The sequence below is a fragment of the Aedes aegypti genome, chromosome 2 (assembly GCF_002204515.2).
Source record: "Aedes aegypti strain LVP_AGWG chromosome 2, AaegL5.0 Primary Assembly, whole genome shotgun sequence".
NCBI lineage: Eukaryota > Metazoa > Arthropoda > Insecta > Diptera > Culicidae > Aedes > Aedes aegypti.
Window position 1 is genome coordinate 145,106,903 of NC_035108.1, and position 27,824 is coordinate 145,134,726.

General features: G+C 38.0%; 3 protein-coding genes across 10 annotated transcripts in view; 1 reads left to right on the forward strand and 2 right to left on the reverse strand.

Annotated features, from left to right (window-relative positions):
• Positions 1 to 7,652: 7,652 nt before the first annotated feature.
• LOC5565671 lies at positions 7,653 to 14,113 on the forward strand. The gene is made up of 5 exons (XM_001649976.2): positions 7,653 to 7,844; positions 7,902 to 8,014; positions 12,809 to 12,996; positions 13,063 to 13,721; positions 13,791 to 14,113. The coding sequence occupies exons 1-5, from the start codon at positions 7,789 to 7,791 to the stop codon at positions 14,029 to 14,031; spliced, it is 1,257 nt and encodes a 418-aa protein (XP_001650026.1). The 5' UTR covers positions 7,653 to 7,788; the 3' UTR covers positions 14,032 to 14,113.
• Positions 14,114 to 18,518: 4,405 nt separating this feature from the next.
• LOC110676092 lies at positions 18,519 to 20,122 on the reverse strand. The gene has a single exon (XM_021842627.1). The coding sequence runs from the start codon at positions 19,896 to 19,898 to the stop codon at positions 19,197 to 19,199; it is 702 nt and encodes a 233-aa protein (XP_021698319.1). The 5' UTR covers positions 19,899 to 20,122; the 3' UTR covers positions 18,519 to 19,196.
• Positions 18,733 to 27,824, reverse strand: part of LOC5565670 (sterile alpha and TIR motif-containing protein 1) — a 151,031-nt gene continuing 141,939 nt past the window's right edge. For 7 of the 8 annotated variants that reach the window (XM_021842618.1, XM_021842620.1, XM_021842623.1 and 4 more), the window contains 4 exons: positions 25,906 to 25,997; positions 23,871 to 25,833; positions 21,587 to 21,753; positions 18,733 to 20,292 (listed from right to left, as the gene is read on the reverse strand). In XM_021842618.1, the coding sequence (XP_021698310.1) occupies positions 20,124 to 20,292; positions 21,587 to 21,753; positions 23,871 to 25,833; positions 25,906 to 25,997 (2,391 nt within the window). In that variant the 3' untranslated portion in view covers positions 18,733 to 20,123. Of the gene's footprint in view, positions 20,293 to 20,903; positions 21,260 to 21,586; positions 21,754 to 23,870; positions 25,834 to 25,905; positions 25,998 to 27,824 lie in introns of those variants that run through there. The other variant, XM_021842619.1, reaches the window with a different exon arrangement.

The following is a 27,824-nucleotide window of genomic DNA, read 5'->3' on the forward strand; positions in this document are numbered from 1 at the left end:
TAACGTCCTCACTGGGACAGAGCCTGCTTCTCAGCTTAGTGTTCATATGAGCACCACAGTTATTAACTGAGAGCTTTCTTTGTCATTGTTGCCATTTTTGCATTCGTGTAGCAAGTACGATGATACTCTATGCCCAGGGAAGTCAAGGAAATTTCCATCACGAAAGGATCCTGGACCGACTGGGAATTGAACCCAGACACCTTCAGCATGGCTTTGCTTTGTAACTGCGGACTCTAACCACTCAGCTAAGGAAGGTCCTGTATGTCCAGGAAGAGTCATTGTATGTCCAGTTTGATTAGGTTTGGATCTTCTTGAGGTCGCGTACATTCATAAACCAATACATCGATACTTGTAGGGTGAAGAGCTGCTTGGACACCAGCATGTTTTGCTTTGGCATGGTGGGTTATTATAGATCGGAATATCATACTGAGTTGGAAGCGAGCAGGGCTGTGCATTTTCGAAAGCATTTTATGTAACACGAAGGTTTGATTGCGTCGTCTCGATGGTGACGAACAACTGCGTCGCTTCGTTCTTCTTTCACCACTCATTCGTTTCGTTACCTGATTCAAAGCAGCGAACAAGAAAGGTGAAATGAAAGAGTAAGAACGTCGTTTCATTTGATTTCATTGAAATCTATCAAAATGTTTCAAATTGGATTTTACTTAGTTTTTGCAATAGTAATGTATATGACTTGTTAGGTAATAAATTAAGATAGAGAAAGTATGCGGGCCACCACGTTGTTCATTTGAATTAATCTGCTCCTAAAGCTAGAGACTACCGATTGAAAGACCAGCACGCTGCGGTGAGACTCTGATATATGACGCGCTACGCACAGGCAGCACGAAAGAAATGAAAAAAAATTATTTTGTATTTTGTAATTTTTTTTTATTTATTACAATAATGACACTACTTTTTCAAGCTAATTCGGGATGGCTTATTTTCACAATGTTCCGTTTTCAAAAAAGCAAGGGAATATGAGTAAAAAAAACTTTGGGCGTAAAACAAATCATTTCAGATTGAATAATTAGTTACACAGGTGGTTTACTTGACTTTGTTTGTAGAAATTTGAAAACAAGGTGGATTCTAATTACTGAAACGACAAATCAGAAGAAAGGTTTAATTCGACAGACAATACTTAAATTGGAAATATCATACAAATGACATGTCAAAACAAAAACTTGTTACAGCAACGACGTTGAACAAATCTTAAATACACGCAGTTAGGATGAATAGTTACAAAATAACAGACGACTTGCTTTACTGCTTGTTTAGCTACATAAGTAGATCGTTTTCATGACAGCGTAATAGCCGAGAAAACGATGAGTATAACGTTTCTTTCCCAAATGCTTAGGCAAAACACTTCACTACCGCTATATGTATGACTGATTCTATGTTCTTTTCACCTTGCATCATTCATACGTGTAGTAGAAGTCTAGAGTAGAAGCGAAACTTAAAGAGCCTTCTGGTCAAAGATGTTTAGCGTTGCCAACTTCCCAAACTCCAAAGTCCCCGGTGAATTATGGAAGGTGTGAGTTTTTCAACTTATGCTGGAGACTTGGCCCCTGACCCCCTTGTACATCAATAAAATACGGTCCGAATTAGAATATGGGGGATCCAAAAGGGTTGGTCCAATCCAGACTATCTGAAGAATTTTGTTAGTCATGCCCCCTGGTAAAAGATAGTACCAAACTCTCTACGAGAAAAGTGTGAGCGCTGAACACATAAAACATTTCATATAGTGCATCGTACTTAAAAGATAAGGCCTAAAAACTGTTACTAGGTCCGATTTGGGCCATGTTCCCCTCCATATTCTGAATATTTTCATTGAAAAGTTCGAAAGTAATAACAAATTCATAAAAGTGAATTTTTCGACAACAAATATACACGATTTATCGCAAAGTATGAAAGTTCTACACAAAAAGTGTTTTCGCTAAATTAACAATTTTGCTGAAGGTACTATGAAGCTATTTCTTAAATTTGTTTAAGTTATTCCAATTATAGAATTCCGAGATTTTTTCTTATACGAGTTTAGAAGCTACAGGATCAATTAAGTGATTTTTTTAAATTCTATGTCAAAACACACATTACTAAACCGTTATTGCCTCTAAACTCGTGTGAGAAAAAATGTTGATATTCAAATTTGTTCTAAAGAACTTGGAAAATTTTATTCAAATCGGTCTATAATAATTCAAACCCAAGGAACACACATGTTATAATTGATGCATATTAACTCTTATATGACTAGATTTTGTCATATAAGAGTTAATATGCATCAATTATAACATGTGTGTTACTCGGGAATCTGATCCTTCAAAGTTGATCATTTAGTGCAAAAAATGTATTACTTAAGTTGGAATCTCATAACATTTACACAAATCCCCGAAAATAAAGTGAAACCAGAAAATTGCCAGAAATTGGATACCTCACCCTATATGGGCTGATAGCGAGTTGTAAGCGGCGTTTGGCTGTTTGCTGCAAACTACGTCGTCATTCTGCCTGGCTCTTCTATGCATTAACACTGCATGCATATGGCGAGGAGACGCGTATAGAGGTGGGAAACGCAAACGGCGATGTGAAGAGCCAACGCTGAAGGTTGAAGGCCACAAACTGTAACTGCTATGGAGATTTTTTTTGTCTTCAACATGGATGTGCGGTTTGGCAAGGGAAACCATTCATTTGGGACTTGAAACAAATTTAACTTTGATATGATTGTTTAGATCGTTTGCATTGATATCATTATTATGATTGTGTTCAAAACTTTTGCATTCCTATTATAATGAATGGTACCACTTACATCTGAGCGCACGAGGTAGAATGGTTCAGTTACGAAGCGGAACTTTTTTTTAGGTCAGTTATATGTATTTTCTTTTCAAAATTCCTTCAAAGCTTCTCCACATTCGCTAGTAAAAGGGAAAACTTCATTGTGTGAATGAAACTATTTCTGATTATCTGCGTAATTAGATAATTAGGTAAAGTGACCAGACGTCCCGGATTGTGCGGGACAGTCTCGGATTTGAGCAACCTGTCCCGCATCACCAAGCATCCCGGAAAACGTCCCGGATTGTGGAGATAACCAAAAAACTTTGTACTTGAAACATCGAAAATGAAAAGTTTTTAAATTAATTAATTTATTACGCGTGGTAAAGATGGACAAATTATGGGTGAAATTATGACAAAATCCACGTACTCGGCTGGGATTTAAAATTATTACCCCAAGGAACAATTGGTAGCTTTTAAGATATTTACGTGATTAATAAAAGCTGCATAGAAGCAACCATTGCTGAACAAGTTTTTAGTTGAATCATTAATTGAATAAAATTACCCAAGTAACCATGGAGCGTTATATCATTGCATATATAATGCAGCTGCATTGCCGTAAGCCTACCATTAAAGTAGTTGAAAAGTGGAAAAGGGCCCTTTTAAAGTTGCACTAATGCAAACACGACGATAAAGCAATAAGGCAATTTATAAAGTAACATTAGTGCAGCAGTGCAATTTATAAAGTGATATTAGTGTATTGATACATTTCTAATGTAGAGTTAATGCTTTGTTGCTTGACAGCTCTTGAAATATGTCGAATAAAAGCAATGTTACATCAATGTTGTTGATATGCAGTAGAATACGTGCAATGTTATAATGCTTGTGGTTACTTGGGTAATTTCCGCTTATAAAAAAGCTGTTGTTCCACTTGAAGTTTGTGTTTTGAATAAGAGCTGAATAAACCTCAGAAAATGCAAATATAGTAGCATTTGTTCTACAACACATAGGAAGTTTAACAATTGACTGATTAAAAGCTTCTATAGGTTGTAGCCATAAAATATTGAACATCTGATTAACAACAAATCGTTCAAAAGTTTCAGAGTCTTATAATTAAAATGTTGACCAGCATGATTAGTAAAACTTAATAACAATGCGAATAACAGTATATGAGTATGCTTTTATTCAAGTAAAACATATCATGTCTTTTTATGTCATTTTCAAATGTTTCAAATGTTTTTCAAATCAAAAGACATGTAGGCGACTATGGATCAACGAGGGTAAAGTTCTAATTGGATTAAAAACAATTAACATCATAATTTAAATTTTCCAAATATAGTGATCAGAATCTGCGACGTTATTGATATCGGAAAAAGTTACTAACCATAACATTTTTAATGATAATCGAAGTATACATAATAATTTAACAATAATTACATGAAAGTTGTTACCAAACTTACAGTCCAGAGTCACAAATAAACATAAATATTTATTAATTGTTGAATATTGGCGACAGCAGAAAAAATGCCCTACAAAGAGCTGAAAAGATGCTGTTTAGATCCAAATTTAAGACAATGTTCAACATTTGTCATTGGAATGAATAATAGTAGTATCAACACTTATTAAACTTCTCCAAAGAATCTTTGCCGACTTGTCAAGATTGTTTTACTAATGAGTTGAACAAGTCATTTTTCCTTCTATTAAAGAGCCAATATTCCACCAAACAAATATAATTGTGTGAACAGGTGTACAGGAGACGAACTAACGTTTTGGTTGCTTCGCACTTCAGCTATTTTCATGCTTAACATGAACATGATTTAAAGCTGAATAGATATTTTATAAAATCTTAACACAACATAGATACATATATCATCCGTGCAGTGAATCCAAAGAAGGCTAAAATAACGATTAATAAACGCATTTTTCAGCAACAAATAAGCCTTGCAAAAGAGGTCACACCATAGCCAAATTTTCGAAAAATGGACAAAATATTTAAAAATTGCGTTGTATTCCTATTATAATGTATTACAATATTCAACTTACTAAATATTATTATCATTTATCTCTATTTAAGTGGCTTTTCGCCCTTGGCGAATTTGTCACTAACTAACTAATATATAAAAACATATTGAATACAATAATAACTGATGCTTTCTCAATTCAATTATTCAATTATGTTTAGAAAATATTTTGAATCTATTTTCTGATATAAGATTATTTTGAAAAAACAGAAAAGAGCACATCTATATAAATAAAAATGGAGTGGTGTTTGTATGTCACGAAATGGCTTCAGAACGGGACAACCGATTTTCAAAATTCTTTCACTGTTGTTTTCTTGAAGGGTTCCGACGTGTTCGTGCGACGAAAAAGTTTAGAGAAGTTTTCGGGAAATTTGGTAAAACGGGAGAGTACTAATATGCCATTTTGTATGGGAGGTATCATTGACATCTTCCAACAGCCTACTTGATGGCAAGACGAAGTTTGCCGGGACCACTAGTTTAACATACAAATGGTTGAAATATACTTTATGTTTCTATAATGCTTAATATATGGAAAAGTACGACAAATACTTTAAATATTAATCTAATAAAAATATTATATATGAAATAAATGAATTTTAGTATAGTTAGATGAACAATTAAATTAAAGTTTTAACAAGTTAAAACTTATTATGAAATTCGAATAATCATTTCAGACTGTTTTTACTTTGTGAATAAACTTTATTTTTGACTAGCATTGACATAAATTTTCTCACTGTGCGCTATAAATAGCCGACTGAATTCAGCTCGCATCAGTACTGAACAGCAGCAGAAGTAATGCGCTTGTTCAGTTGTTGATCAGCATAGCACGTGTTGATTAGACATTGTTGAACAGAAGCTGAAGCATGATCAATGTTCAACTACAAGAGGTTTATATTGGGCACTGGAAGGCTGATATATGAATTCAAGGATGACGCAGATGGCAAGGTATACCGCTGACGATGGGAAGGTCTCGAGGTTGAATCCAGTATCCAGGTAATTATTGAGGTTTTTTAATTCATGGTAAAAGTGTACGCTGCATTTGATATATACGGTGTTAGCGATTTTTAGGCATTTATTTGTTTTCAATTAATTTTGTGGCAGCTGAATAAAAGCTGAGATAAATGCTTATGAAACGATGTTGAAGTTGTAGAATAAAGTCAATATACAATGACACGCTTTATAACTTCTCCAAATTTGTGTGAACAACGCCTGAACAAAGGTTTCACATGGAAATAATAAAAATGTTGTTAAACATGATGCTGAATTAGACTGCAATAATATTGTTTGTTAAATTAGCGTTGTTAAATCATCAATCCTTATTAGGCTAAGTGAAACCTGAACAAACATCATTTCAATATATTATTACAGTCACTAAATGATAGGAAGCCTAATAATTTCGCCAGATTTGCTTGAACAATGTGTGCGTAGCAGCTGCAAAGTAATACAATAAAGCAACTATTCAGTATGTAGTTGTAAAAGATTGCTTAATAAATGATTATAAAATAGGCAAATGTTTCTTGGGATTTTCAGCTCATGATGTGGTTCTGAATTTTCCCATGACACTGTTAAGAAACCTTTTAAGATTTTGTTCAGAATCTACTTTTGATTTCAAATTGTTCTCAATTTGGTTTTTCTATTCCCGTAAAGATTTTGATCGTAATAAAGTCTGAATTCACCGTTTCTAACCCATATTTTTTTAGATTATTTCTTGGGTTATATTCAGTCTAAAGTTCTAACAAGAATTTAGTTCGAAACACCATACATTTTTGCTACAATTTCTCTTAAACAGGTATGTGAGGCTTACAAAATTCTGATTGCAACTCATTGAAAATTCTGGTTCGAAAATATCACGTGATCCAGATCTAAATTTAACCTTATTTTGTCATTTTTCATTTATTAAATATTCCATATAAACTCTTCCGAAACAAATTATGGAAATGCAACTGAATATTGGAAAACACATGTAAAATTTTGAGCAAAAGTGCAAATCAGAAAATGACTGTTAAATGAAAACTTCATATATAAATAGCTTTAAAATCTTATAATTTCCCTCCAAATTTTATTATTGGATTACTTCAAAAAAACAAAAAAAAAGAATGTGTAAACAGTGCTCGTTTGATTTTGGCACTATTAATCTCAATGTTTCTGTAAGTCCTTTTGAGACATACCTTGTTCAAAATAGGTAAACTCAATTCGTGGTTATTATTATGGTGATGAAAGTTTTAATAAAATCAATCGTTGTTCTATTTTGGCACGTTTCAATTTAGGGAATACGAAAATTTTTGTCATTTTGGTAAAATTGAACCGGCAGTGTACTTTTTAGTATTTCTTACAATATTTTTCAAAAGTTTACCATTTTTGTCCCGCATTTGAAGCCAATCACATCTGGTCACTTTAATTAGGACAATAATTTTCATTTCAATCGCCCTAGGTGAAGATGAATCGGAACCACTCATGGAAACATTTCCATCTTTAGAATCAAACCGCTGATCACACTGAAGGTTAGATCGGGAATCACCATAACCCTAGTACTCAATCAATCAATATTGTTAGTGTGATCGGATGTATGGTTCCCCTGCTCTTGAAAATTCAAGGTTCGGCTTTGATCCATCTTCACATTAGGGTGATTATAAAACAAAGCCAAACTTTGAATTTTCAAGTGCACAAGTCTGGAGAATCTTATAATCGTTCGTGTTGAAAATCGATCAAATTGCTTGCTTGCTAATGATGACCTGCACCTGTGTGCACAGCTTGCAAGCTTTGGCACGTCGATAAATTTCTATTCAGTACATGCGTTAGTCTCTCAGATTTATATTCACCCTGAAGCTTTATTTTAGCGTGTACGCTTCCACACAACCCGACTAAAAATATACCATCAGTCAAATTAATCAACAACAACAAACATCATAACAAAGTCTCCGCGAGCATACATCTCACATTGCATTACTTTATCACATTGCGCCGCAAGGACAATACAACTATTCAAAATTTTATTCCTAATTGATCCGTCATGAGTGAAAGTACGTGTAATTCGTCGTTTTTTCTGGATCCGAAACCGCTTCTGAGGTAAGTTTTCCAACCTGAACTTGGTGCACCCAACCTTAACTATATTATGCTTTCCAGCGGTCGGGATATGTTGCAACATCATGTCGGGAATTATGATTTCAACACACGAATTCGCCTCGTCAAAGCGGAAGAGGAATCCGAGCAGCAAGAGGATATTTCCCGAATAAAAAGTAAGTAGGGTAGGGTAACTTGTTGTATTTTCGGCAGCTTTGTTCTCTTCGTCATGGGTGGTTTTGTAAGGGCTACCGAGGAGTATCAGGGTAATATGAACTACCTGAAAAAAAGTCATGATTCTTTGCTTTCATGATATGTCGATAATTTATGGTATTATTTAAGTTCTTGTAGATTACTTTAGGGGCGGTTCATTAATTACGTAAGACAAATTTCGGGGTTTTTCAACCCCCCCTCCCCCCATGGTAAGATTTTTTGTATGAAAATTAAAAATAAATTGTATGGCGCGTAAGAATTCTCAGACATCCCCTCCCCCCATAACCCCTTACGTAATTTATGGACGGCCCGTTATAAATGTATCTTGGTTGTGCAATCTGTCTATCGATGTCTTCAACTCTTCAATATGTCATTAATTTTACGCTCATTCGTAATGTTCTAGGAATCGCTAGAATCAAAAACGAACATCATACCGTTTCCCTCTCCGCATGATCATTCTGATCTTTGGGTTCATTCAAATATAACGTAACGCAAAATTTGCTAATTTTAGACCCCCTCCCTCCCACCACGTAACAGCTTTTGTATGGAAAATTTTATTTTTTTGTATGGACCGTAACACTATGTAAGACCCCCTCCCTCCCTTGACTTTTCAAAAGCGTTCGACACTGTTCCGCATGCGTATGCAGTAGAAAAGCTGAAGCACATAGGACTACCGGATTGGATCATGGACTGGATTTTTTCATACATGGAGCGAAAAGCGCTCCGTTGAATTCGAAATACCGTCTGGAGTACCACAAGGCAGTGTGTTAGGTCCTCTCATCTTCGTAATGTTCGTAAACGATCTCTGTCCTCGAATTTCCTCTGGAAAGTTACTTTTTGCTAATGATCTAAAAATATTCAGAGTGATCGCGTCGGCTCTTGATTGGCTTGATTGCAACGTTATCCAGCACGACATCGATGAGCTTTTGCGGTGGAGCAATGAGAATGGCATGCATATCAACATTAAAAAATGCAAATCGATCTCGATGCAGAAATCCTATTGACCATAACTACCGTATCAACTCCGTCCAGCTAGAACGAGTTGAATCTATAGTGGACCTCTGTGTGACTATAGATAACAAACTCCGCTTTAATGAGAATGTTGCCACAATGACTGCCAAGGCTTTTTCCGTACTCGGCTTCGTCCAACGTAATGCTGCACAACTAACAGATATATATCAGGGTTGTTAACGCTAATTAACGTTTAACGCCGTTTCGTTGAATCGTTGAGGTTAACTTTAACGATTAACGAAACTTCCGTTTATTTTTCGGAGCAGTTAATTAACGTTAACGTTAGCGCTCAGCGTTAAATTAACGTTAACGACTTCGTTGTTTTTCACGTTAATTGATTTATCCACCTAAATTCACTCGTTCCAAGAATTTTTACACTAGAAAGGGACCAGAACACGTCAGGAGCATACGTTAGGAGAATGTCACGCTCAAGTGTTACAATTCTTGTACCGGGTGAATTCAGTTCACCTTTGGATAAGTCAATAATGGAGCCTTGATTATATCTACCTTCAACCGATTCCATAGTTATTTTGAACGTACTTATAAATTGCAACTGGACAAAAAAGAAAATACAGAAAATAGAATAGTTTACGCAACATAATTAGCTACTTTATTATCAATAAAACACAGTACAAATAGAGGTCAGATTATTAAGATATATTTCGTTTTAAAAAAGGGTGTTGTGTATCAGGATATGGAACGTGTCCCCAGCGACCATATTTGCTGATCAACCAGGCCACACAAAGCGATTCGTACTTGGGCACTCCATATGTTAGGGTATGTTTCTGGGGGTGATATCCGTTTTATTGATGATTCCTTATTTACACTCTTTTCTTCAATTGTTTTTGCCCATTCTTGGTAGACACTTTTGGCGCACAAATAGTACACTACGGCTTAGGGTCGTTATTAATCCGGGTTTCGCATCTTCAGGGGATTGCTCCCAGCGGCGTAGTACTGAAGACGGGTTTTCTGCAAGATGATAGCTCACCGTCCTATACTCGATGCTGGCGTGCTTCACAGCTACAGGATAGCTTATTTGGCCCTTGTCTTGGATTGGGATTAGTTTGAAAAAAGCGCACGAACTGGATGATCGCTAGATGCAAAATGTCTTTCACCTAAACTGCCCATAACTGCAAAACAGTCACATTCGACATTTTTGACAAAATGGAGTTAATACCATGGAGAGTCATCAAATTAAATACTTTCGGTCAACTTACTGAAAGCTATGAGATTGTTCTAGAAAATTCGAAAAAAATACCAAGTTGTTTTGTCACATTGGTAATTATAACCGCATAACAGTCACATTGAGATTATGAATGGGCCTCGTAATGTGATAGCAATCAAATTTCTATCAGAATTATTTTCTGACAATTCACCCAGTATGCGATATGAGCTGTACAAAATATTAGCCTCTAATAAGCACTTTTGAGTTCCTGGTAATTTTTAGAAATTTTAGTTTCCTCCCATACTGCCATTAAATGCACACTTGGTGTTCCATTTACTCAATGCCTACTTTTGTCGAATGTTACAAATATGCAGATATGGGCAGTAAAGCATTGTCATATTTCTTTTCCAACGTCCTTGGATACGACGTTTGCATAGAAACCCTTTATTTATAGAGGTAACAACTGTTCAAAGCTCTTGGGAGAATCAACGCAGTAGTTAGCGGCAGAGGTGCCAGATGATTTGATAGAAAATCTGTATCCACGAGGTTAAAAAACCTGTGTCCCATACAAAAATATCTGTGTCCATACAAAAAAATGTTGATGGAAAATCTGTGTTCCATACAAATTGAATCTGTGTCAGCATAAACATATCTGTGTAATACAGAGAAATCTGCACATCTGGCAGCCATGGTTAGCGGTATACGTTGACGTAATAGAAGTATAAGCAGTAGAACGCTAGTGGCGCTGTTATCACAAAATAGAATTATTTTATTAATACTTACTATTGAAGTTTTTGGTTGTTTGTTTAGCGCTATGTTGTAGACAATGTTTTATTATGGTCGAAAAATTTGATTTGACACTTATAGACCCGGTACTCAGACTGTCAGAGCGTGGCAAACTAGATGTTTGTCACACGAACAGTCACGACATTGGCCTTCTACGGCTAATGCTTCTACTGTTGACGTTGATTCAACGCAACCCGTTGACGTTGACGCTAACAACCACGAAAATTAACGCAACGGCGTTACCGTTGATCTGTAACAAATTTAACGTTAACGGCGTTAATCGTTGGTTAACGTTAACAACCCTGATATATATATGCACCAAAATCACTGTATTGTGCCCTGGTGCGAAGCATCCTGGAGTACGCATCCCCGGTTTGGTCGCCATATCACGCATCGGAGGTTATTCGCATAGAAGTGTACAAAGTGTATTCCGCACACGGTTATTTGTTTACAAACATTGAGCTGTCAGTGGGAACCACTTCCCAGTGGGAACCATAGATGTTTGCTCGTTATTTTTCAATGGGGTTGTATGGGCGGTGTCAGGAGGCTGACAAAAACAGTTATTCGCCTTGCGCTTAGAAATCTTGCTTGGAATGATCCTTTGCATCTTCCACATTACAAAGCACGCTGTCGCCTTATAAATTTAGATATACTCTCGGAAAGAAGGAAGAAGTTGCTATAGTTGACAATATTCGACATCCTATGCCAAAACATTGACCGGGCTGAATTATTGCAGCAGATTTCATTCAATGTACCGCAGCGGCCGTTAAGAAATCGCGCATTTATTATATTTCCTTAGTTCATGCAATACTGTAAGTGAGAACTTTTACTTTAATTGACAAAGTAGTTCTTTAAAGCTAGGTTAAGATGTCAGATTAGGTTGGTCTTTACGATTTTATCGAAGACCATCTATCTATATAAATAAAAATAGAATGGTGTTTGTATGTCACGAAATGGCTTACGAACGGGTCAACGGATTTGAATGATTCTTTCTCAGTTTTGTTCGTCAGGGGTTCCGACGTGTTCGTGTGTATAAAAATCCCAGGATATTCACCGGGGAAGTTAAAAAAAACGAGTGCGAACAAAACTGTCATTTTATATGGGACGATCAAAAGCGTTTTTCAACAGCCTACTTGATGGCAAGACGAGGTTTGCCGGGACCACTACTGCCCATAACTGCATAACAGTCACATTCGACATTTTTGACAAATTGGAGTTAATACCATGGAGAGTCATCAAATGATAAAAACTTTCGATCAACTTACTGAAATCTGTGAGATTGTTCTACAAAATTTGAAAAAAAAAATACCAAGTTGTTTTGTCACATTGGCAATTGTAACCGCATAACAGTCACATTGAGATTATTAATGAGTTTCGTAATGTAATAGAAATGAAATTTCTATCAGAATTATTTTTTAACTATTCATTTAGTATCCGATATGAGTTGCACAAAATATCAGCCTCAAATAAGCACTTTTGAGTTCCTGGTATTTTTTAGAAATTTCAGTTTTCTCCCATACTACCATAAAATGCACACTTTGCATTCAATTTACTCAATGCCTACTTTTGTCGAATGTTACAAATATGCAGTTATGGGCAGACTAGTATACAATAAATAAAAATAAATAAATAAATAAACACTGCTCTAGAAGGTCATTGCATTTCAGAAGATTTGGCTTATAAAACCCCCCCAGAACGAAGAGAACCAAAGGGTCGAACATTCGTAAGTTCCCGTACTAAATTCATAGTTGTCCTTAAGTAAATATCTACATCGAAGCTCGGTGATCCGTTTTAGATGAATTCCGGACAGTTCTTGCACAACAGCGGGTAGGCAAAGCAGAAATGTATTCCGAGGGGGAATGGGATAATAAGCGGAAACGAATACGAATCCGTAAAGCTGTCGGAAAATGGCACATTTATGGTTATCTAGAAAACAAGGTACAATACGTCGATGGCTACGAAGCTCTTCATTTATTGGAAATGGTAAACGGCTTGTAGGAATAATGTAACAATCACTCATGTTATTTTGACGATATTTGTTATTTTCAGAACCGACTAATTGTGTTCTGGGATACGGTTTTGATATCCTTGGAACAGGCGTACACTCTATTCCTTGGTTATCCTGAATCTTTGAGCTTGGAACACTATAAGGTTTACAGCACTATGATGAGAGCTGGTTTCTGTCTGTTGAAATTCGATTTGAACCGAAAGTACCAAATCGATACTGAAACCACGGAACAGAACTTGGACGAAGAACGGGCTTGCGTTTGGAGGAATCTCTACAAAATCCTGAGACAACACAATCCAATTTCTCAACAAGAACAAGACACTGATCAGGCTTTGGCGCAACAAGTTGAACGATCCATGCAAAATTTCAACTCCATGATCGCATCGCAGATTGAGTCTAGTAATGAAATAAAATCGTCTGACGATAATACCCAAGACGATGACCAAGAAATTCCATTTAAGAGACAACGGATTGATAGCTCCGCAATAGAAACTAAAACCGCTAACCAATCTAAACTCGATGCCTTTGCTGATCTTTTCGAGAGTTTTGAAATAGTTCATAGCACATTGGAAACCGACCTTGACCCTGACGAGAAATCTTCAAACGTTCAACTCCATTTCGATATGTTTTGCAATAGTGATGGCTCCACTTTCCGGAAAAGCCAACCGTCTGTTCCAGAATACCGGATTATCATACGCTTGTGAGTGTTCGACTGTTTACATACTGTATTCAACCAATCAATATTCTATATCAAATTTATCTTTAACAGATCTTCCGAGCCTCCTTTAACGGCTAACGACATTGCCGCGTTATACTCTCGTCAACCGAAGCCAGATGTTCCCATCCTACTGATGCTGGTAGCAGAAACATTGTCGATTAATTGTTTTTTGTACAGCTTTTATCGTTTACCGAAGAATTTGGTAGTCATCCCTCCAAGGCGAATAATGGATCGAAACTCTACCGACGATGATGACCTTGCGATTGATGATAACTCAAGCGATGACGACTAGTTAGTTATACAATGCAATGGAAACGTACTGTGCATCTAAGAGGAAAAATGATAATTTTCTAAAAGAATAAAATAAAAAAAAACTAAAAAAACTTGTTTATTATAGAAATATGTATGAGAGCAGTCCACAAAAAGTTGAGGACATAACGGAATTAAATACACATGGTATTGTGGAGTAATATGCTATTTCCGGTTATGAAATTATTAAAGACCCGGAGTCCCCACATTTCATTGCTCCCACAAATCATTGCGTATAATATTAAAGAAAAAATAACTGAGCAAAACACTGAAACAACATAAACAAATGAAACATTAAAAAAGATTCAAAAATTGGTGTATGTGGATTTGTGGAAATTACACCAAACAAATCTCTCCGAAAAATGTAGAAAAGGATACAATCTTCTAAAATGAACTTTCTTAGAACCGTAATACGGGGTAATATTGATCAGCACGGTAACATTGATCGGAATGATTCATCTCGTAAAGGTTCGAATCATCATTTATTGACGGAACATTTTCAAAGTATGAGTGGTGCTTCTCATTCATGAGTTAATAAAGAAAGGTTTTTGCGAAAATTAAGTTTAGTTCGTGCATAAATACCTATGTCAAGTTTTCGAAACAATGATTCCTATCATTTTGGATGACGCTACCAAAGAATTATATATCGTATGAGTTCTGCAAACGAAATCACCAAGGAAAATGTGCTTGATCCTAACAATGACATCGCCAAAAACGATTCCGTTGTCAAAACTTAACAGATGTTAAATTTCGCAACAGTTGCGAATTACTATTAAAACGTATAATTCTCTTATGAAATTGCCTACTTTTAGGCGTATTGCTCGGTTCAGGGTGTTTTTTATTTCCAAATAACTCAAAAAGTAAACGACTTGTAATTGTTTGGCCTTCAATGTTACCCCATATCAGCCAAATCAAAAAAAAAATCACCTAACATATTTTCTTAAACATGCTGAAATCTTCCAAAAAAGCAAAACAAAGTATATAATTACGAGTGATGGGTGCCTATACTTGTTTTAGAAATATAAAACTTGCTACATTTGCGCTTTCAAATGAACCATTTATGAGGCCTATTATAGGGGTGTGAAGTTTCCAAACTCGTTTTCCATACGAATATTCAAAAAAATCCAGAGGATTGTAACATGTTCCAATCTCAATGAAACTTTCACAATTTGCTTTTCACTAAGATATCTTTCTGAGAAAAATATAAAGTTGATCAAACCACGGTTCATTTTTGTATTACACTGTGTTAAAATCTGTAGTGGAACTGATATGCGATTACTTTTCATTATGGGACAATTTGACTTGCTGTTTTTTCCTACTTTTTCCGCACAAATCTCATTATCTCATTAGGGCAGCTGAAAGAGCATTGAAATGTATGTTGAAAACTGAACTCAACTCAATTTTGACAAAAATGCAGATGAGACTGACTTGCGATTCACGGCAGTATATTGCCACCAACAATGGACCAATGCACGAGTTCACTATTTGACTTTTTTGCGGTGCCGTGTTATTTACGTGACCATGGCTACGAATGAATTCGGCACCGCTCAAACGTAAAATAGTGAACTCGTGCATTGGTCCATGGACCAATGCACGAGTTCACTAATTTGACGTTTGAGCGGTGCCGAATTCACTAGTTGCCATGGTCACATAAGTAACACGGCACCGCTCAAACGTCAAATAGTGAACTCATGCATCGATCCATTGATATGTTTTTCTTTTAACTGTACAAATTTTAACAACATTTTTCAACAGTTTATCACTTCTTATTCTAATAATCCAATATCAACGTAATTTCCCCTCGGATATGTAATCTTGACACGATGGTTGGGCTTACCCCATTAGCTCTTATATGGGATCCAAAAACACGAAGGAAAAACGAAAAAATCATCAAAATAATAAAACTTTGACCCGCGAACGATTAATCGCTAGTGCACATTCAGAACGATGCATTATTCGGCGAGCGCAGTTTGTTGTGATTACTCAACGACAAAAGGTTAATCGTTGTTGCTATGGTCGCACGATAAAGTACAACCGCGATGCATCATGGAATGTCATTATCACTAGATTTCCATCCTTGACAAAGACACATGGAATGGTTCATAAAAAATTAAGCCGAGATTCATCTTTGAGTTATTTTTTTTCGTTGCCCATATTGAACCGTTTTTTTACCAAAGTTAAATTTCTGATGGGTTTCGAGCCGAAATTTATCCTGAACATATACAAAATCTGGGAAATTACCTTTTAGTTCCTACCAATAGTAGTACCATTCGGGGTGTCGAATCCATTAATTGATTTCAGAGTTTTCAAAGGCATTTTTTTCGTTGAAAATCAAGAAAGTATACATAAAAAAGTGTTCACTGTATTTCATTCTTCAATCGAAACACAGTGAATATTTTTTAATCGAATTAATTTCACTTTTGCTTAGCTTAGCTTAGCTTAGACTGACTACACTGCCGTGAATCGCAAGTCAGTCCCATCTGCATTTTCGTCAAAATTGAGTTGAGTTCAGTTTTCAACATATCTTCCGATGCTCTATCAGCTGCCTCAATGAGATAATAAGATTTGTTCGGAAAAAATAAGAAAAAACAGCAAGTCAAATTGTCCCATAATGAAAAGTAACCGCATATCAGTCCCATTACAGATTTCAGCACCGTGTAACACAAAAATGAACCGTGTTTTGATCATCTTCATATTTTTCTCGGAAAGATATCGTAGTAAAAAGCATATTGTGAAAGCTTCATTAAGATTTGAACAACTTTCAATCACTACTCATTTTCAACTTTCAATCCTCTGGAATTTTTTGAATATTCGTATGGAAAACGAGTTTGGAAACTTCACACCCCATTTTCTCAATGCATACTTTTTATAGATGGGACTGACTTGCGATTCACGGCAGTACACATATCAATGGTTGCTATTCCGTGATTGACCGAAGTCAGTGAAAATGCACAAAGAATCAACTAGAAGTTCGGTTGGGATTGGCCATAATCTTCATGAGTGTGCATAGTTCAGTGCCTCTATTTATACAGGGTCAATAACGGCGCCGGCCACGTCCTTGCAATCAGGTGGGATTGGGGGAATGAATGTTAGTGTGCAACCTTTGCTATTTGGAGACCGTGTTTTCCTCTGCCTCTCCACAAAGGCTACTGGGAGGGATGTTTGTTAATGGGGAGGATCGTTGGGTCACAGGATTCACTTTAATAAGCAATTTGACCAAGATAAATAATTATTTGTGAGATATAAACATGCTTATATGTAAATATAATATTTTAATTTGATATTAACAATTTCTGTGCAGAGGAAAATTATGCCGACACTTGAGGTGACGAACCATTCAAAGTTTGTTGAACTGAATGTAACATTCCTACAGGTGTCAGGACGAAAGCATGTGTTATTATATTTTACTTATTTGAAAAGAAACAAAAAACTCGATTCGCTGGAACATCATAGAACACTCTTATTCTTATGCCGACACTTACAGTGGCGAACCATCACAAGTTTGTTAAATAAAGTGAACCTCTTGCAAGTCTACACTTGTAGTATCGAACCATTTGAAGTGTTTTTAATTACAAAAATAAAGGTAAAAAGAAAGGGGTGTTGAAAAAAGGTAAAACATAATAATTTATGAATCAGAGTTTATGTCGACACTCACAGTGATGAACCATTCATAGTTTGTTAAAAAAACATATTTACGTCCCACCGTTGTAACGATTAAATGTGCAGTCATACATATAGTAGTAGCATGAAACGAGCTCACCAATTGATCCGTCACCCTTGACTGAGCAGCAACAATCCACTTTCAGCTTCACTCGTTTGCTCGGCTATATAAAAGCACTCAGAGAAAATAGGCGCGCGGCCCGAGAAGGAAAACAACTGACGACTACGACTGCTCGGACTTTCTTGACGCACTGCCCAGGAGCAATCGTTAAAGTCAAAGGATCAAAAACAAACTAATCCATCGCAGCACTTTTTCACTTTACTCGTCCGACGCGCGACATGTTGAATCTTGCCCTCATCGCCCGCCCCCGCTAGAGCAAGCGTCAAGGTCGAAAGATCAAACACTACTCCGAGCACGACGGAATGTTCGGAAAAGAAGACAAACACGTCTTCGGCAATCAATCCATTACTTGACTTCTAAACGTTTCTATGTTCACTGAATTATAGCACCTGGAGTACTGCCAATGTCCCGGGTGATGGCGAAAAGAAAAAAAAAAACACATGTTCTGCTATCAACTATGTTCCACTATTTTCACTCCACTACACTTTGAGGTACTGCCGGGTGGCATAGAACCATCAGCCAAATTCTTCATCGAATTAATTTCAATTTTGAACAGAAAAACTGCTTTTAAAGTTTCGATGCTTGCGATGACGGAATCTTGAACGTTAGAGTACTAAATTCAATTGAGTTGGGTTTTCGAAACTGAACACAAAATGAGTTTTCGGATACAAACAGATTCGAACTAATAATTGTTTTTCCATACATATATTTCTGATTAAAATTAGTTACATTCATTACTGTCAATTGATAAACCATTATACATCCAGAAACAGGATTGTATGTAGAACAAAAAAAAAATCATATGAATCAATTTTTGAATGTTTATTGTTGAGTGCGCTATTCTTTAAAATGACACATTTCTTGTAGTTATAAATAACGAAAATATATGAATATTTATTGAGAATGAAGTCTCACGCACTAGTGTGCTCATGTATATGTGTATGTTTGATTTGATTTCTGTTATAAATATCTAAATGTGTAACTTACGATTGCAGATAAACCTACTAATGGTTAAAATAATATATTTTACTCCATTTCATCGCTCGCTCAATCGCCAAGCAATCACATTTGTTAGATCCAGTTGAAATACCTGATTCTCTGTGTATTTAGTCAACTTATAAAGCGTAGCATGGCGTGCTGTTCTGAATCGTTTATCTCATTTGAAACAGGTACGATAAAATATTCACAAAAGTAATAAAAGGCATACATCTTCGCAGTACTACTTGCAAACCTTATTTAACTATTCTTATTTTAGTCCTACATGATCACATTTTTTTCAGTAAAATTTTAAAAACTTTCGTTTGACTTAACGGACGAATTGCATGTGGAGAATTGGATACTTTTTGCTGTTATTCGAGATTTTGTGCCTATTTCTTCATCAGCGACTTCACTTTTTTGACATACTTATTGATGAACGGTGTATTGGATTTTTTATTCACCGAAGTTGTGTCGCTTGTCGAAGCAAACGAATTCAACGAAGAGTTCGTCGATAGTACGTCATCTTCAGGTGGAGCTTTGTCTGCGATGTCATGCTTGCTACGTGGAGTGCTATCTACAGTGATAGTTTCGTTTTCACAGGGTTGTTCGCCGCATGATTCAGGAGATGCTGTGTCCATTCGAGGATCTGGAGTTTCTGCAGGCTCCGCGACGGTTTCAACAAATCGAGGGTTGAAGCAAATGTTTCCCATAACTTTTAATGGAGATTGTGGTTCAATGGAGTTGTCTTCAGATGCAAGGTTTTCCATGCTTTGGGTGTTGTCGAGAAAATCCGTAAGATTTCGATCGTCGTCAAATAAATCATCCATGCTGCGAGATCTACGATTTTTGGTTTTTATGGATTCCTCGGTTGATTTGACCGGTTCAGCCGCAGAATCCGTCGAAGTGGTATCCGGAATTTTTGCATCCGTATGATCTTGTCCTTCAGAAGGTTTTCTGTCCTCTCGTAGCAGTCCCTCATAGCTATGGCAGCGGTTTTCAATTTTAGGCGGAAGAGGAGGGCGCTGTGCAGTAGCATTCAATCCAGCCGCAGAACTCCTCCGCATTTCCGAAGCACGGATATTCCTCGCCATGCCACCTCCTAGAGATGATATCTTAGAGCTTGGGAAGCGTGAAGTTCGCCCAGTCGTTGCGTAGCTTCCTGTGCCACTCAGTAACTGACGAGCTGGACTTGAAGACTTACGATAACGATTTGCCAAGCTGGAGTAATAGCGCGGTTGGTTCAGTGAGGAATTCGATCCACTACTCGGTTGTTGGGACTGCGAGTGGCCAGTAGAACCCACTGAAGGAGTATCTAGTCATTCGTAGTTACGGTTTTCCTTATCACTGCTTTTACCAGAATCGTTGCTGTGCATTCGCTGATAAATAGTTGGTGTTGTTGGCGTTGAATCGCCGCCTGGTCGGTTCAGCAGGTTACGGAAGTGATCCGTTGAACTGCAACGAGTGTTGGTTTCGGCACGCATGAACCTGTGATAAATGAATTAATATATTAAAAAAGTGTTTCCAAATAAATCATAAGAAATTGTGGTTCGATTTATTAACTCAATTAATGAACAAAAAATGACAATGGACCATATGCATGATGAAAATACGCGATTACAGATGATTTGTATACAATGCATTACAATTGAAAACGAATACCTAGTTCAGAGTACAAATCAAATGTACATAATATAAATTATTTTCATAATGCGAGTATGTCTTTTACATTAATTTTTAAAGATTTCGACCTTGAATCTAGGCTATAGGAAACCAGCGTAAGTAGAATAAGAACGAAAATATCGTTGAGTAATATTTTCCTGATGACACATTTGTGGTTTGTATACCATGATTGTTGGGGATAAGTTCTATATATTAACTTTTCAAAAAATTGCTTGAAATGACATTCTGTGCCCCATGGTATTCATATCACGCATGTGTGCAACATATCAGACTAGATGAGTCGTAATTGGTAATCAAAGAACACTCGCCTCTCACGGATGTCAGGCGCCACCCATAGTGGTACTCATCACGCTTACTGCTGGGCTCATCGTTGATCCAACGGTGGGTGTCCCACTATTTTAGTTTTTTTTTCACACAACATACCAACAACCGGAATACAGTCTTCCCGAAATGTGATACTCTGAACACAAACACATGGAGATGAGATCAGCTAAATAGTTTTTTTTTTTTTTTTGCGAGAGCTGACGGCAGTACTAGTGATGAGTGGTTGGTTAGCGCTAGTGTGAACTGGTAGTGATAGCGAGATTTGGTAGTATAAAACACACACACACAGTGGACAGTTCTAACGCTTGTCTTGGTCATCGTGAGATCATGCTCTCTTGACTATAGTTTTTAGGTCGTGGAAAACCGGTTATGGAAATTTTTTTAATAGCTCGATCTTTGCGACGATGCGCTAGAGCGACCATTACGGCTAAGAGTATTCCGTATGTACCTGCGGGCGAGGAAGAGAAATGCGAAGAAACGGTTCAGAACTTTTGGTGTTCTTAGAGGAGTAGGAAGAAGGAAACAACACTCAAAAAATAATGTTTACCTACTTATAATCATAGAATTGAAATAAGGTGGAACAATAAACTCAAAAGGTAAGTCTATGAAAAGTGCTCTTTAGTAGCGTGTGCTATACGGAAATAATATTGTCTCATGCGTTGAAAAAAGAAGAAATTCCGAAGAAGAAACCCAATGAAACAAAAAACTGCTCTCTCCTTAAATCGAAAACATGTGAATAACGATTATTGAATTATTCCTATCAATGATACCTTACCTTTCCAGTTTGTCCACGCATGCATCCTGGTAGTCATGAATCCATCTAACGCCATTGAAGTGGCACACCCCACGCATATCCTCTGGTAAGCGTTCTGGCTCCGGCCACTGGAAATTGTCGATGATTGGGATGATGTTGCAGTCGGAATTGAGTGCTGCTACGATTTCCTGTGGAAAAGGGATTACATAGGTTATTGAGAGGTATTCGAATTTTGGCATGATCTGAGTAAACTGATTCTGAATTCAAATTACAGCTGATGAGCGACAATTCTCAGATATCGTAGATACTAAAACACGGGCGCGGATGCTAGACGAGCAGTTGGGAAGAATAAACGTTTCTGGAGACGTCAAGGGCTGTCAACAAAACGGCGCTGTGATTGCACTGGACAACGGCGAAGACAAAACGACTGGTTCGATGAAGAGTACCAGAGAGTGACATACGTGAAGAACCGCGGCACAGTGCAGCGAGAGTTGAAGAAAAGCGAATCCGCCGCAGAAGAAAGTGTGGTAGCTGAAGCTCAAGATAGCATATTAGGGCCTGTTCATAAATTTCATAACGCTGAAGGGGGTGGGTGGGTGTCCTTAAAATGTTTCAACCCTTACAAAATTTGTAAAATATTCATACAAAAAACGTTACGAGAGGGTGAGTGGGTATCAAAAATTGTCATTTCTGGCGTTATGAAATTTGTGAATGAACCCAATATCGGAACGAGATGCGGAGATTTTATGCAACGGTAAACGGCGCGCGGCACAATATAGTACTAGTGCCCGCCATGTGCAAGAAGGGAATTTGCTGGCCGATATAACAGTAATGCCTGCAAGCTGGAAGGCACACTTTCAGTAGTTGTTGAACGGTGAAAATGGTAATGTAGCGAGACACAGGATTAACATTGATGATGACGGTTGAGCTATGGATCCACTGACCATAGTAGAAGTCAGAAAGGCTATCAGCGAGCTGAAGAGCTGTAAGGCTACTAGGAACTTCGAGATACCGGTCTCAAGCATGGAACTGAGCAGCTTTACCAATCCACAGAGCAGCTGCACCAATCTTAAGTGAGAAGCTTTAGCAATGTATCCACCGAGGACGAAAAAATGTCTATCGGTGGCATCATCCTCCCAATCTACAAGAACGGGCACATACTGGAGTGCGAGAATGACAGAGTAATTACCCTGTTGAACAAATTCAAAATCCTGTCGCGCATCCTGTTTAACAGACTGATACCGCTCGAGGAGTTCTCCATCGGCGAATACCAGGTTGGTTTTCGTAAGAGCGTACGATTCAGTGAAAAGAAATAAGCTATGGACTATTCACAGGCACTAACATCACAGGGTCGCACATGCTCTTTGGCTTTGCGGGCGATATTAACCTTATTAGAATCGATCGCAGGTCAGCGGAAGCTCTCGTGCCTCTGCAAAGGGAGACATCGAAGATAGGCCAGCCCATTAATTCTACCGAAACAAAGCACATGGTTGCAGGTAGACATAGAGTTGAGCCTAGTTGTATTGGTGATGAGGATGTATTTGAAGTTGTTAAAGAGTTTCTTCATCGTATTTGTGATATGTGACGATGACGTTTGGGCACGGAGCGTTGACTTTGGATGAAGCATTTCGGAAAGCCTTCGATGTTTTCAAGCGTAAAGTGCTGCAGACTATACTCGGTTGGAAACTAAAACATGGTGTTTGACGAAGACGCATGAATAACGAGTTACATCAAGCGTATAAAGAAACCAATATTATTAACCTATAAAATACAGCAGACTTCAGTGGGCTGGTGACTTGTCGGTGCAAACGGAAGAAATAATTGCGTAAAGAATATTCAACAGAGGTAGGCGACATAGTGGAAGGCCACGAATACGTTAACTGTACGCAGTGGAAGAAGACCTGGGAACGTTAAACGAGGCTACTGGAAAATGTATTGTCCAAGACAAACGAAGCTCTACAATATGCCCGGGAATGGCGGGATGCTGTGCTATCAAGCTAGGAAGCGTGTTCTAAAACGTGTGTAGGAGCATAAGTCGGCCATTATGACGGCCAAATTTATAATCTGCCATGTTTGATCTTAAGGTGAAGATAAATCGCAGCCAAAGTTCAAATTTTCAAGAGCACTGATCTGGAGAACCAAACATCCATTTGAGCTGAAAACCTAATCAATTGGTACCACCAGCTAGTGACCAATCGATTAAGTTTTCAGCTCATTTGGTTGTTCATTGGTTCTCCAGATCCGTGCTCTTGAAAATTTGAACTTTGGCTTCGATTCATCTTCACCTTAATGAAGTGCAACTTACCCTGTGCACCCAATCTTTTCCATCGGTATCATCCACGCACCGTTCTAGGGCATCTTGCGTCAGTACCAACAGGAAGTGTTTTGCGTGGCGAATACTTTGTAGCAGATTGTTATCGAACTTTCCAGCTTCGAGCCGTTCTACGTCGATGAACACCGAGAAACCCCTCAGTTCCAGATGGACCTTCAGCAAACTAGCCAGCTGAGAGCCGTTACTGCGTCGATAGCTGACGAACACGTCCAAATTCTTTTCGGCGCTCTTTTCCATCGACAACGTTGAGATCTCGCTGTTTTTGATGGCGTTCAAAATTCGTGATCTGTGAATGGAGTTGGTGATTCCGCAGGCACATAACAGCAAGTCGTCATCCAAAATTTTAATGGATTCAATGTCAACGCCTGCATTCAGCATGGAATATGTGTAGATTGTATACTCGGGCGCAATTTTGTACAAAAATGAATGTAGATTATCAGAATCTCTTGAGCTGTAGTCTGCCATTCTCTTAAGATTTTGCAGCTCGCGTTCGAACCGTTTGCGCCTGATTCCATTGGTCATGCCTATGTCTTCTCGAAGATTGTCCTCTGTTAATTGCAATAAGAGATCTCCATCGACCTTGGAGTCGAAAAAGTTGTGTTCGTACTCGTTGAACCCGATTTGTTTAACCCATTCTCGTACGTCCTCAGTGGACCACAGAGGCACCTGTTGGGACAGTTTGTGTGGCACTTCTTCGCCGATTAGCCGCAGCGCTTGCGCGGCAAACTTTGAAGCAATTGCGTTCGGTGAGCTTGCAACTCGTATAAGCGGCTCAATCGCACCGATTTCTTTGAAAATATTTGTGTTGCCTTGCTCCTTTTTGATTCCGGCCTCCATGCAGAAATGGAATGCTGCTAGGTTTCGGGCTTCTTCGCGCTTTGAACTAAGCACAGGAACCAACTTCTGTAACCAGTGCTTGCTTTGGCCGTGTGCGTGGGCCAAATTAGACTTGGCAAACTCCGACGGGTTGTGAGACGTAACAAATGGTTCCACAAGGTTCAAGGTGCCAGATTTGATAACTTCAGCTTCAATTTCTTTATTTGCTACTAGTACCACAATAGCGAGACAAGCGTAGTATTTAATATTTTCGTCGTGATGGAAAGCCAGTGGGAATAACCAAGAGGGTACTTTCCTGTTGATCATAGCCTCTTGGTTCTCTGCTCCACCATAGAGTGATAGATTGGCTAAGGCTCCCGCGCAGTGTCTTAAGGTTTCCACGTCGTTTTTCCTACATTCAAACAGGACAGCATCGAGACCTCCCAATCGAATCACATTAGAGCACGTGTCTTCACTGTGCTTGAATAGATGCTGCAGGATTCCGGTTCCAACCCGTGAATGGTCTGTCCCACTGTTCTTAGTACAAAAGCATGCCACATTTACCACCTTCTCGAGACCGTTTTTAACCACGTGTGAACGATTTTCTGTGGTAAGACACTGCTCCAAAAGTTTGGCCGATGAAAATTGGACAGCGCTGTCATTATTTATGCAGTTCTTCATGAGCAAATCCAACCCTCCGGTGTTTCGTAATGTATCGCACAGGCTTGCTCCCAGCTCATGGCCATGAGTTGGAACAGCCCAGGCTCGTTGTATGATTTCATTCATTTCGTTCAATAGGCTTGGCGCCATCGGCATCTTTTCTTGCTGCTGCAGGTTCTTAACATAATCCGTCAAATGATTCGAATACTTGTTGATTACACTTTCAATGTTCATCGGGTTGTTGGCGAGACATTCGAGATCTTCAAAGTTGGGAAAGTCTCCGTTGATAGTTCCGTTCATGGTCGACGAATGGGAGGTCATCTGTGAGGTAGAAGTGACCGTACTGCGCGACGAGTAGTTGGATTGCGTAGCCGCAGATACGTGTTTTTCCTGGTTGAACAGTCCAGACGATGTAACCGTCTGTCTTTGTTGTGCCTGAGCGATTGCTTTTTTTTCGGAGCTGCGAGTAAAAAAAATGTAAAGAAACCGATTAAAATCTGTGATAGTGTCTATGCTTTGATAAACTACCAACCTGAAATGATTGCCCGACACTTTGACACTGTGCGCCGCAATATTATTCGCTTCGGCTTGCTGAAAATCGCCCATCTTCAGGGACCGTGCTTCCTAGAAAGATAAGCACATGGCAAATATTAGTTTTGTCGCGCTACTTACGCCGCACGATTTCGTGGCGGGTTCTAACCAGGGGGAGTAGTATTACAAGTAATGGCGAAATTGTACTATCCACATTGTCGTGTGCTGCACATCGAATAGTTTGTGCACGATTAGATTGAAAGTCGCGATGTAGTATTTGTCAAGTTGGTAGCGTAGTAAATAAGGTACCTAAGTGCTAATGTGGTGCTCTATTTAGTGTGAACGACGACGGTTATCAATAAACATGAACTTGGCTGGGTTGCAGCAGACGAGCGAAAGTTGTGCCGACTCATCAGTTTATTTCACTTCCAAGGTCAGGGGCCGTCCAAGAACCACGTGGCCATTTTAACATACAACATTTCGGTCATATAAAAATTTTCAAATTTGTTAGGATCATGGTCTTTGGTCAGACCTTCCCTCCCTCTCCCATTAATGACCACGTGGTTTATAGACGGCCCCTCAGTTGGTTTGCGCGAAAGGTAATAGTTTAGCTTTCAAGAATCACTGGGTTAATTTGAATTGGAAGAGCTATCAACATTCATTGACATGGGAACGCATGGTATTTAATAACGTCCATTGACTTTTTTGTACACAGGAAAATGTACATATGTCTAAACGATGTGTTTTTTTTAATAGAATGAATGTCACAAAAAAGATAAACAATTTTACAATCTGTAGCAATTCAAAATATTTATAATGTTGACCCTAAACGCATTTAGATTTACTTCTATCGAGATAGGCACCATACACACAAATGTAGACAGTCATCTATGTTATAGTAGGTCACGGGCCATGACATATTTTTACTTAAGAGTTGACCTTGATCTAGTGTTTAAGCATATAAAGCTTAGGCGAATAGACAGAGACGGACTTTATAAGAGTTCATCCATGCAAAAATCCCAGAGCTAGACGAATTACCTACTATTTGAAAATTGTTCATCGAAACACAAGTTTGAATTTATAACAGTTTTTTTTTCTATTATAGATTCAAAAGGTCGGCTCAAGAGGCATATTCCCCGCCAATTGGGAGATTTGTGCCATCATATTTCAAATTCGTCATGAACTTATGCTACGTGAACAAGGATGGTTTGTAATTAAGATAATAGTTAGTAACATTCCTTGGGGCCTTCCTTAGCCGAGTGGTTAGAGTCCGCGGCTACAAGGATCTTTTCGTAATAGAAATTTCCTTGATTTTCCTGGGCATAGAATATCATCGTATCTGCCACACGATGTACGAATGCGAAAATGGCAATTCTGGCAAAGATTGCTCTCAGTTAATAACTGTGGAAGTGCTCATAAGAACACTAATCTGAGAAGCAGGCACTGTCCCAGTGAGGATGATGCCAAAAAGAAGAAGAAGAGTTCCATTCCTTAGGTGATTCCGTCTCACATTATATATACTATTAGGGTTCCAAGTACCGACCCCTTTTGATGAGTTCCGGTACTACGGTACTGAAACACACAGTACCGGTACTGGAAGATTTTTTGTTGTAAATATAAAACAAAGAGTATTGAGCAAAAACAATTTTTTTTTTTGATTCATCAGAATACACAAGTTTGCTGAAGATATTATCAAACTCATTTTGCATTTTTATGAGAAATATCAATTTAAAAATTTGGTCTAAAATAATAATGCGTAAACCGTTTTAACTTTTGCACTCATGAACGAAAAAACATATACCGTAATCCGGGATAACATTGATCGGTATGACCCTTCTCGTAATTAGTTCGAATTATCATTTATTGATGGGACATTTTCAAAGCATAAATGTTGACTCTCTTTCTTACATTCATGAACTA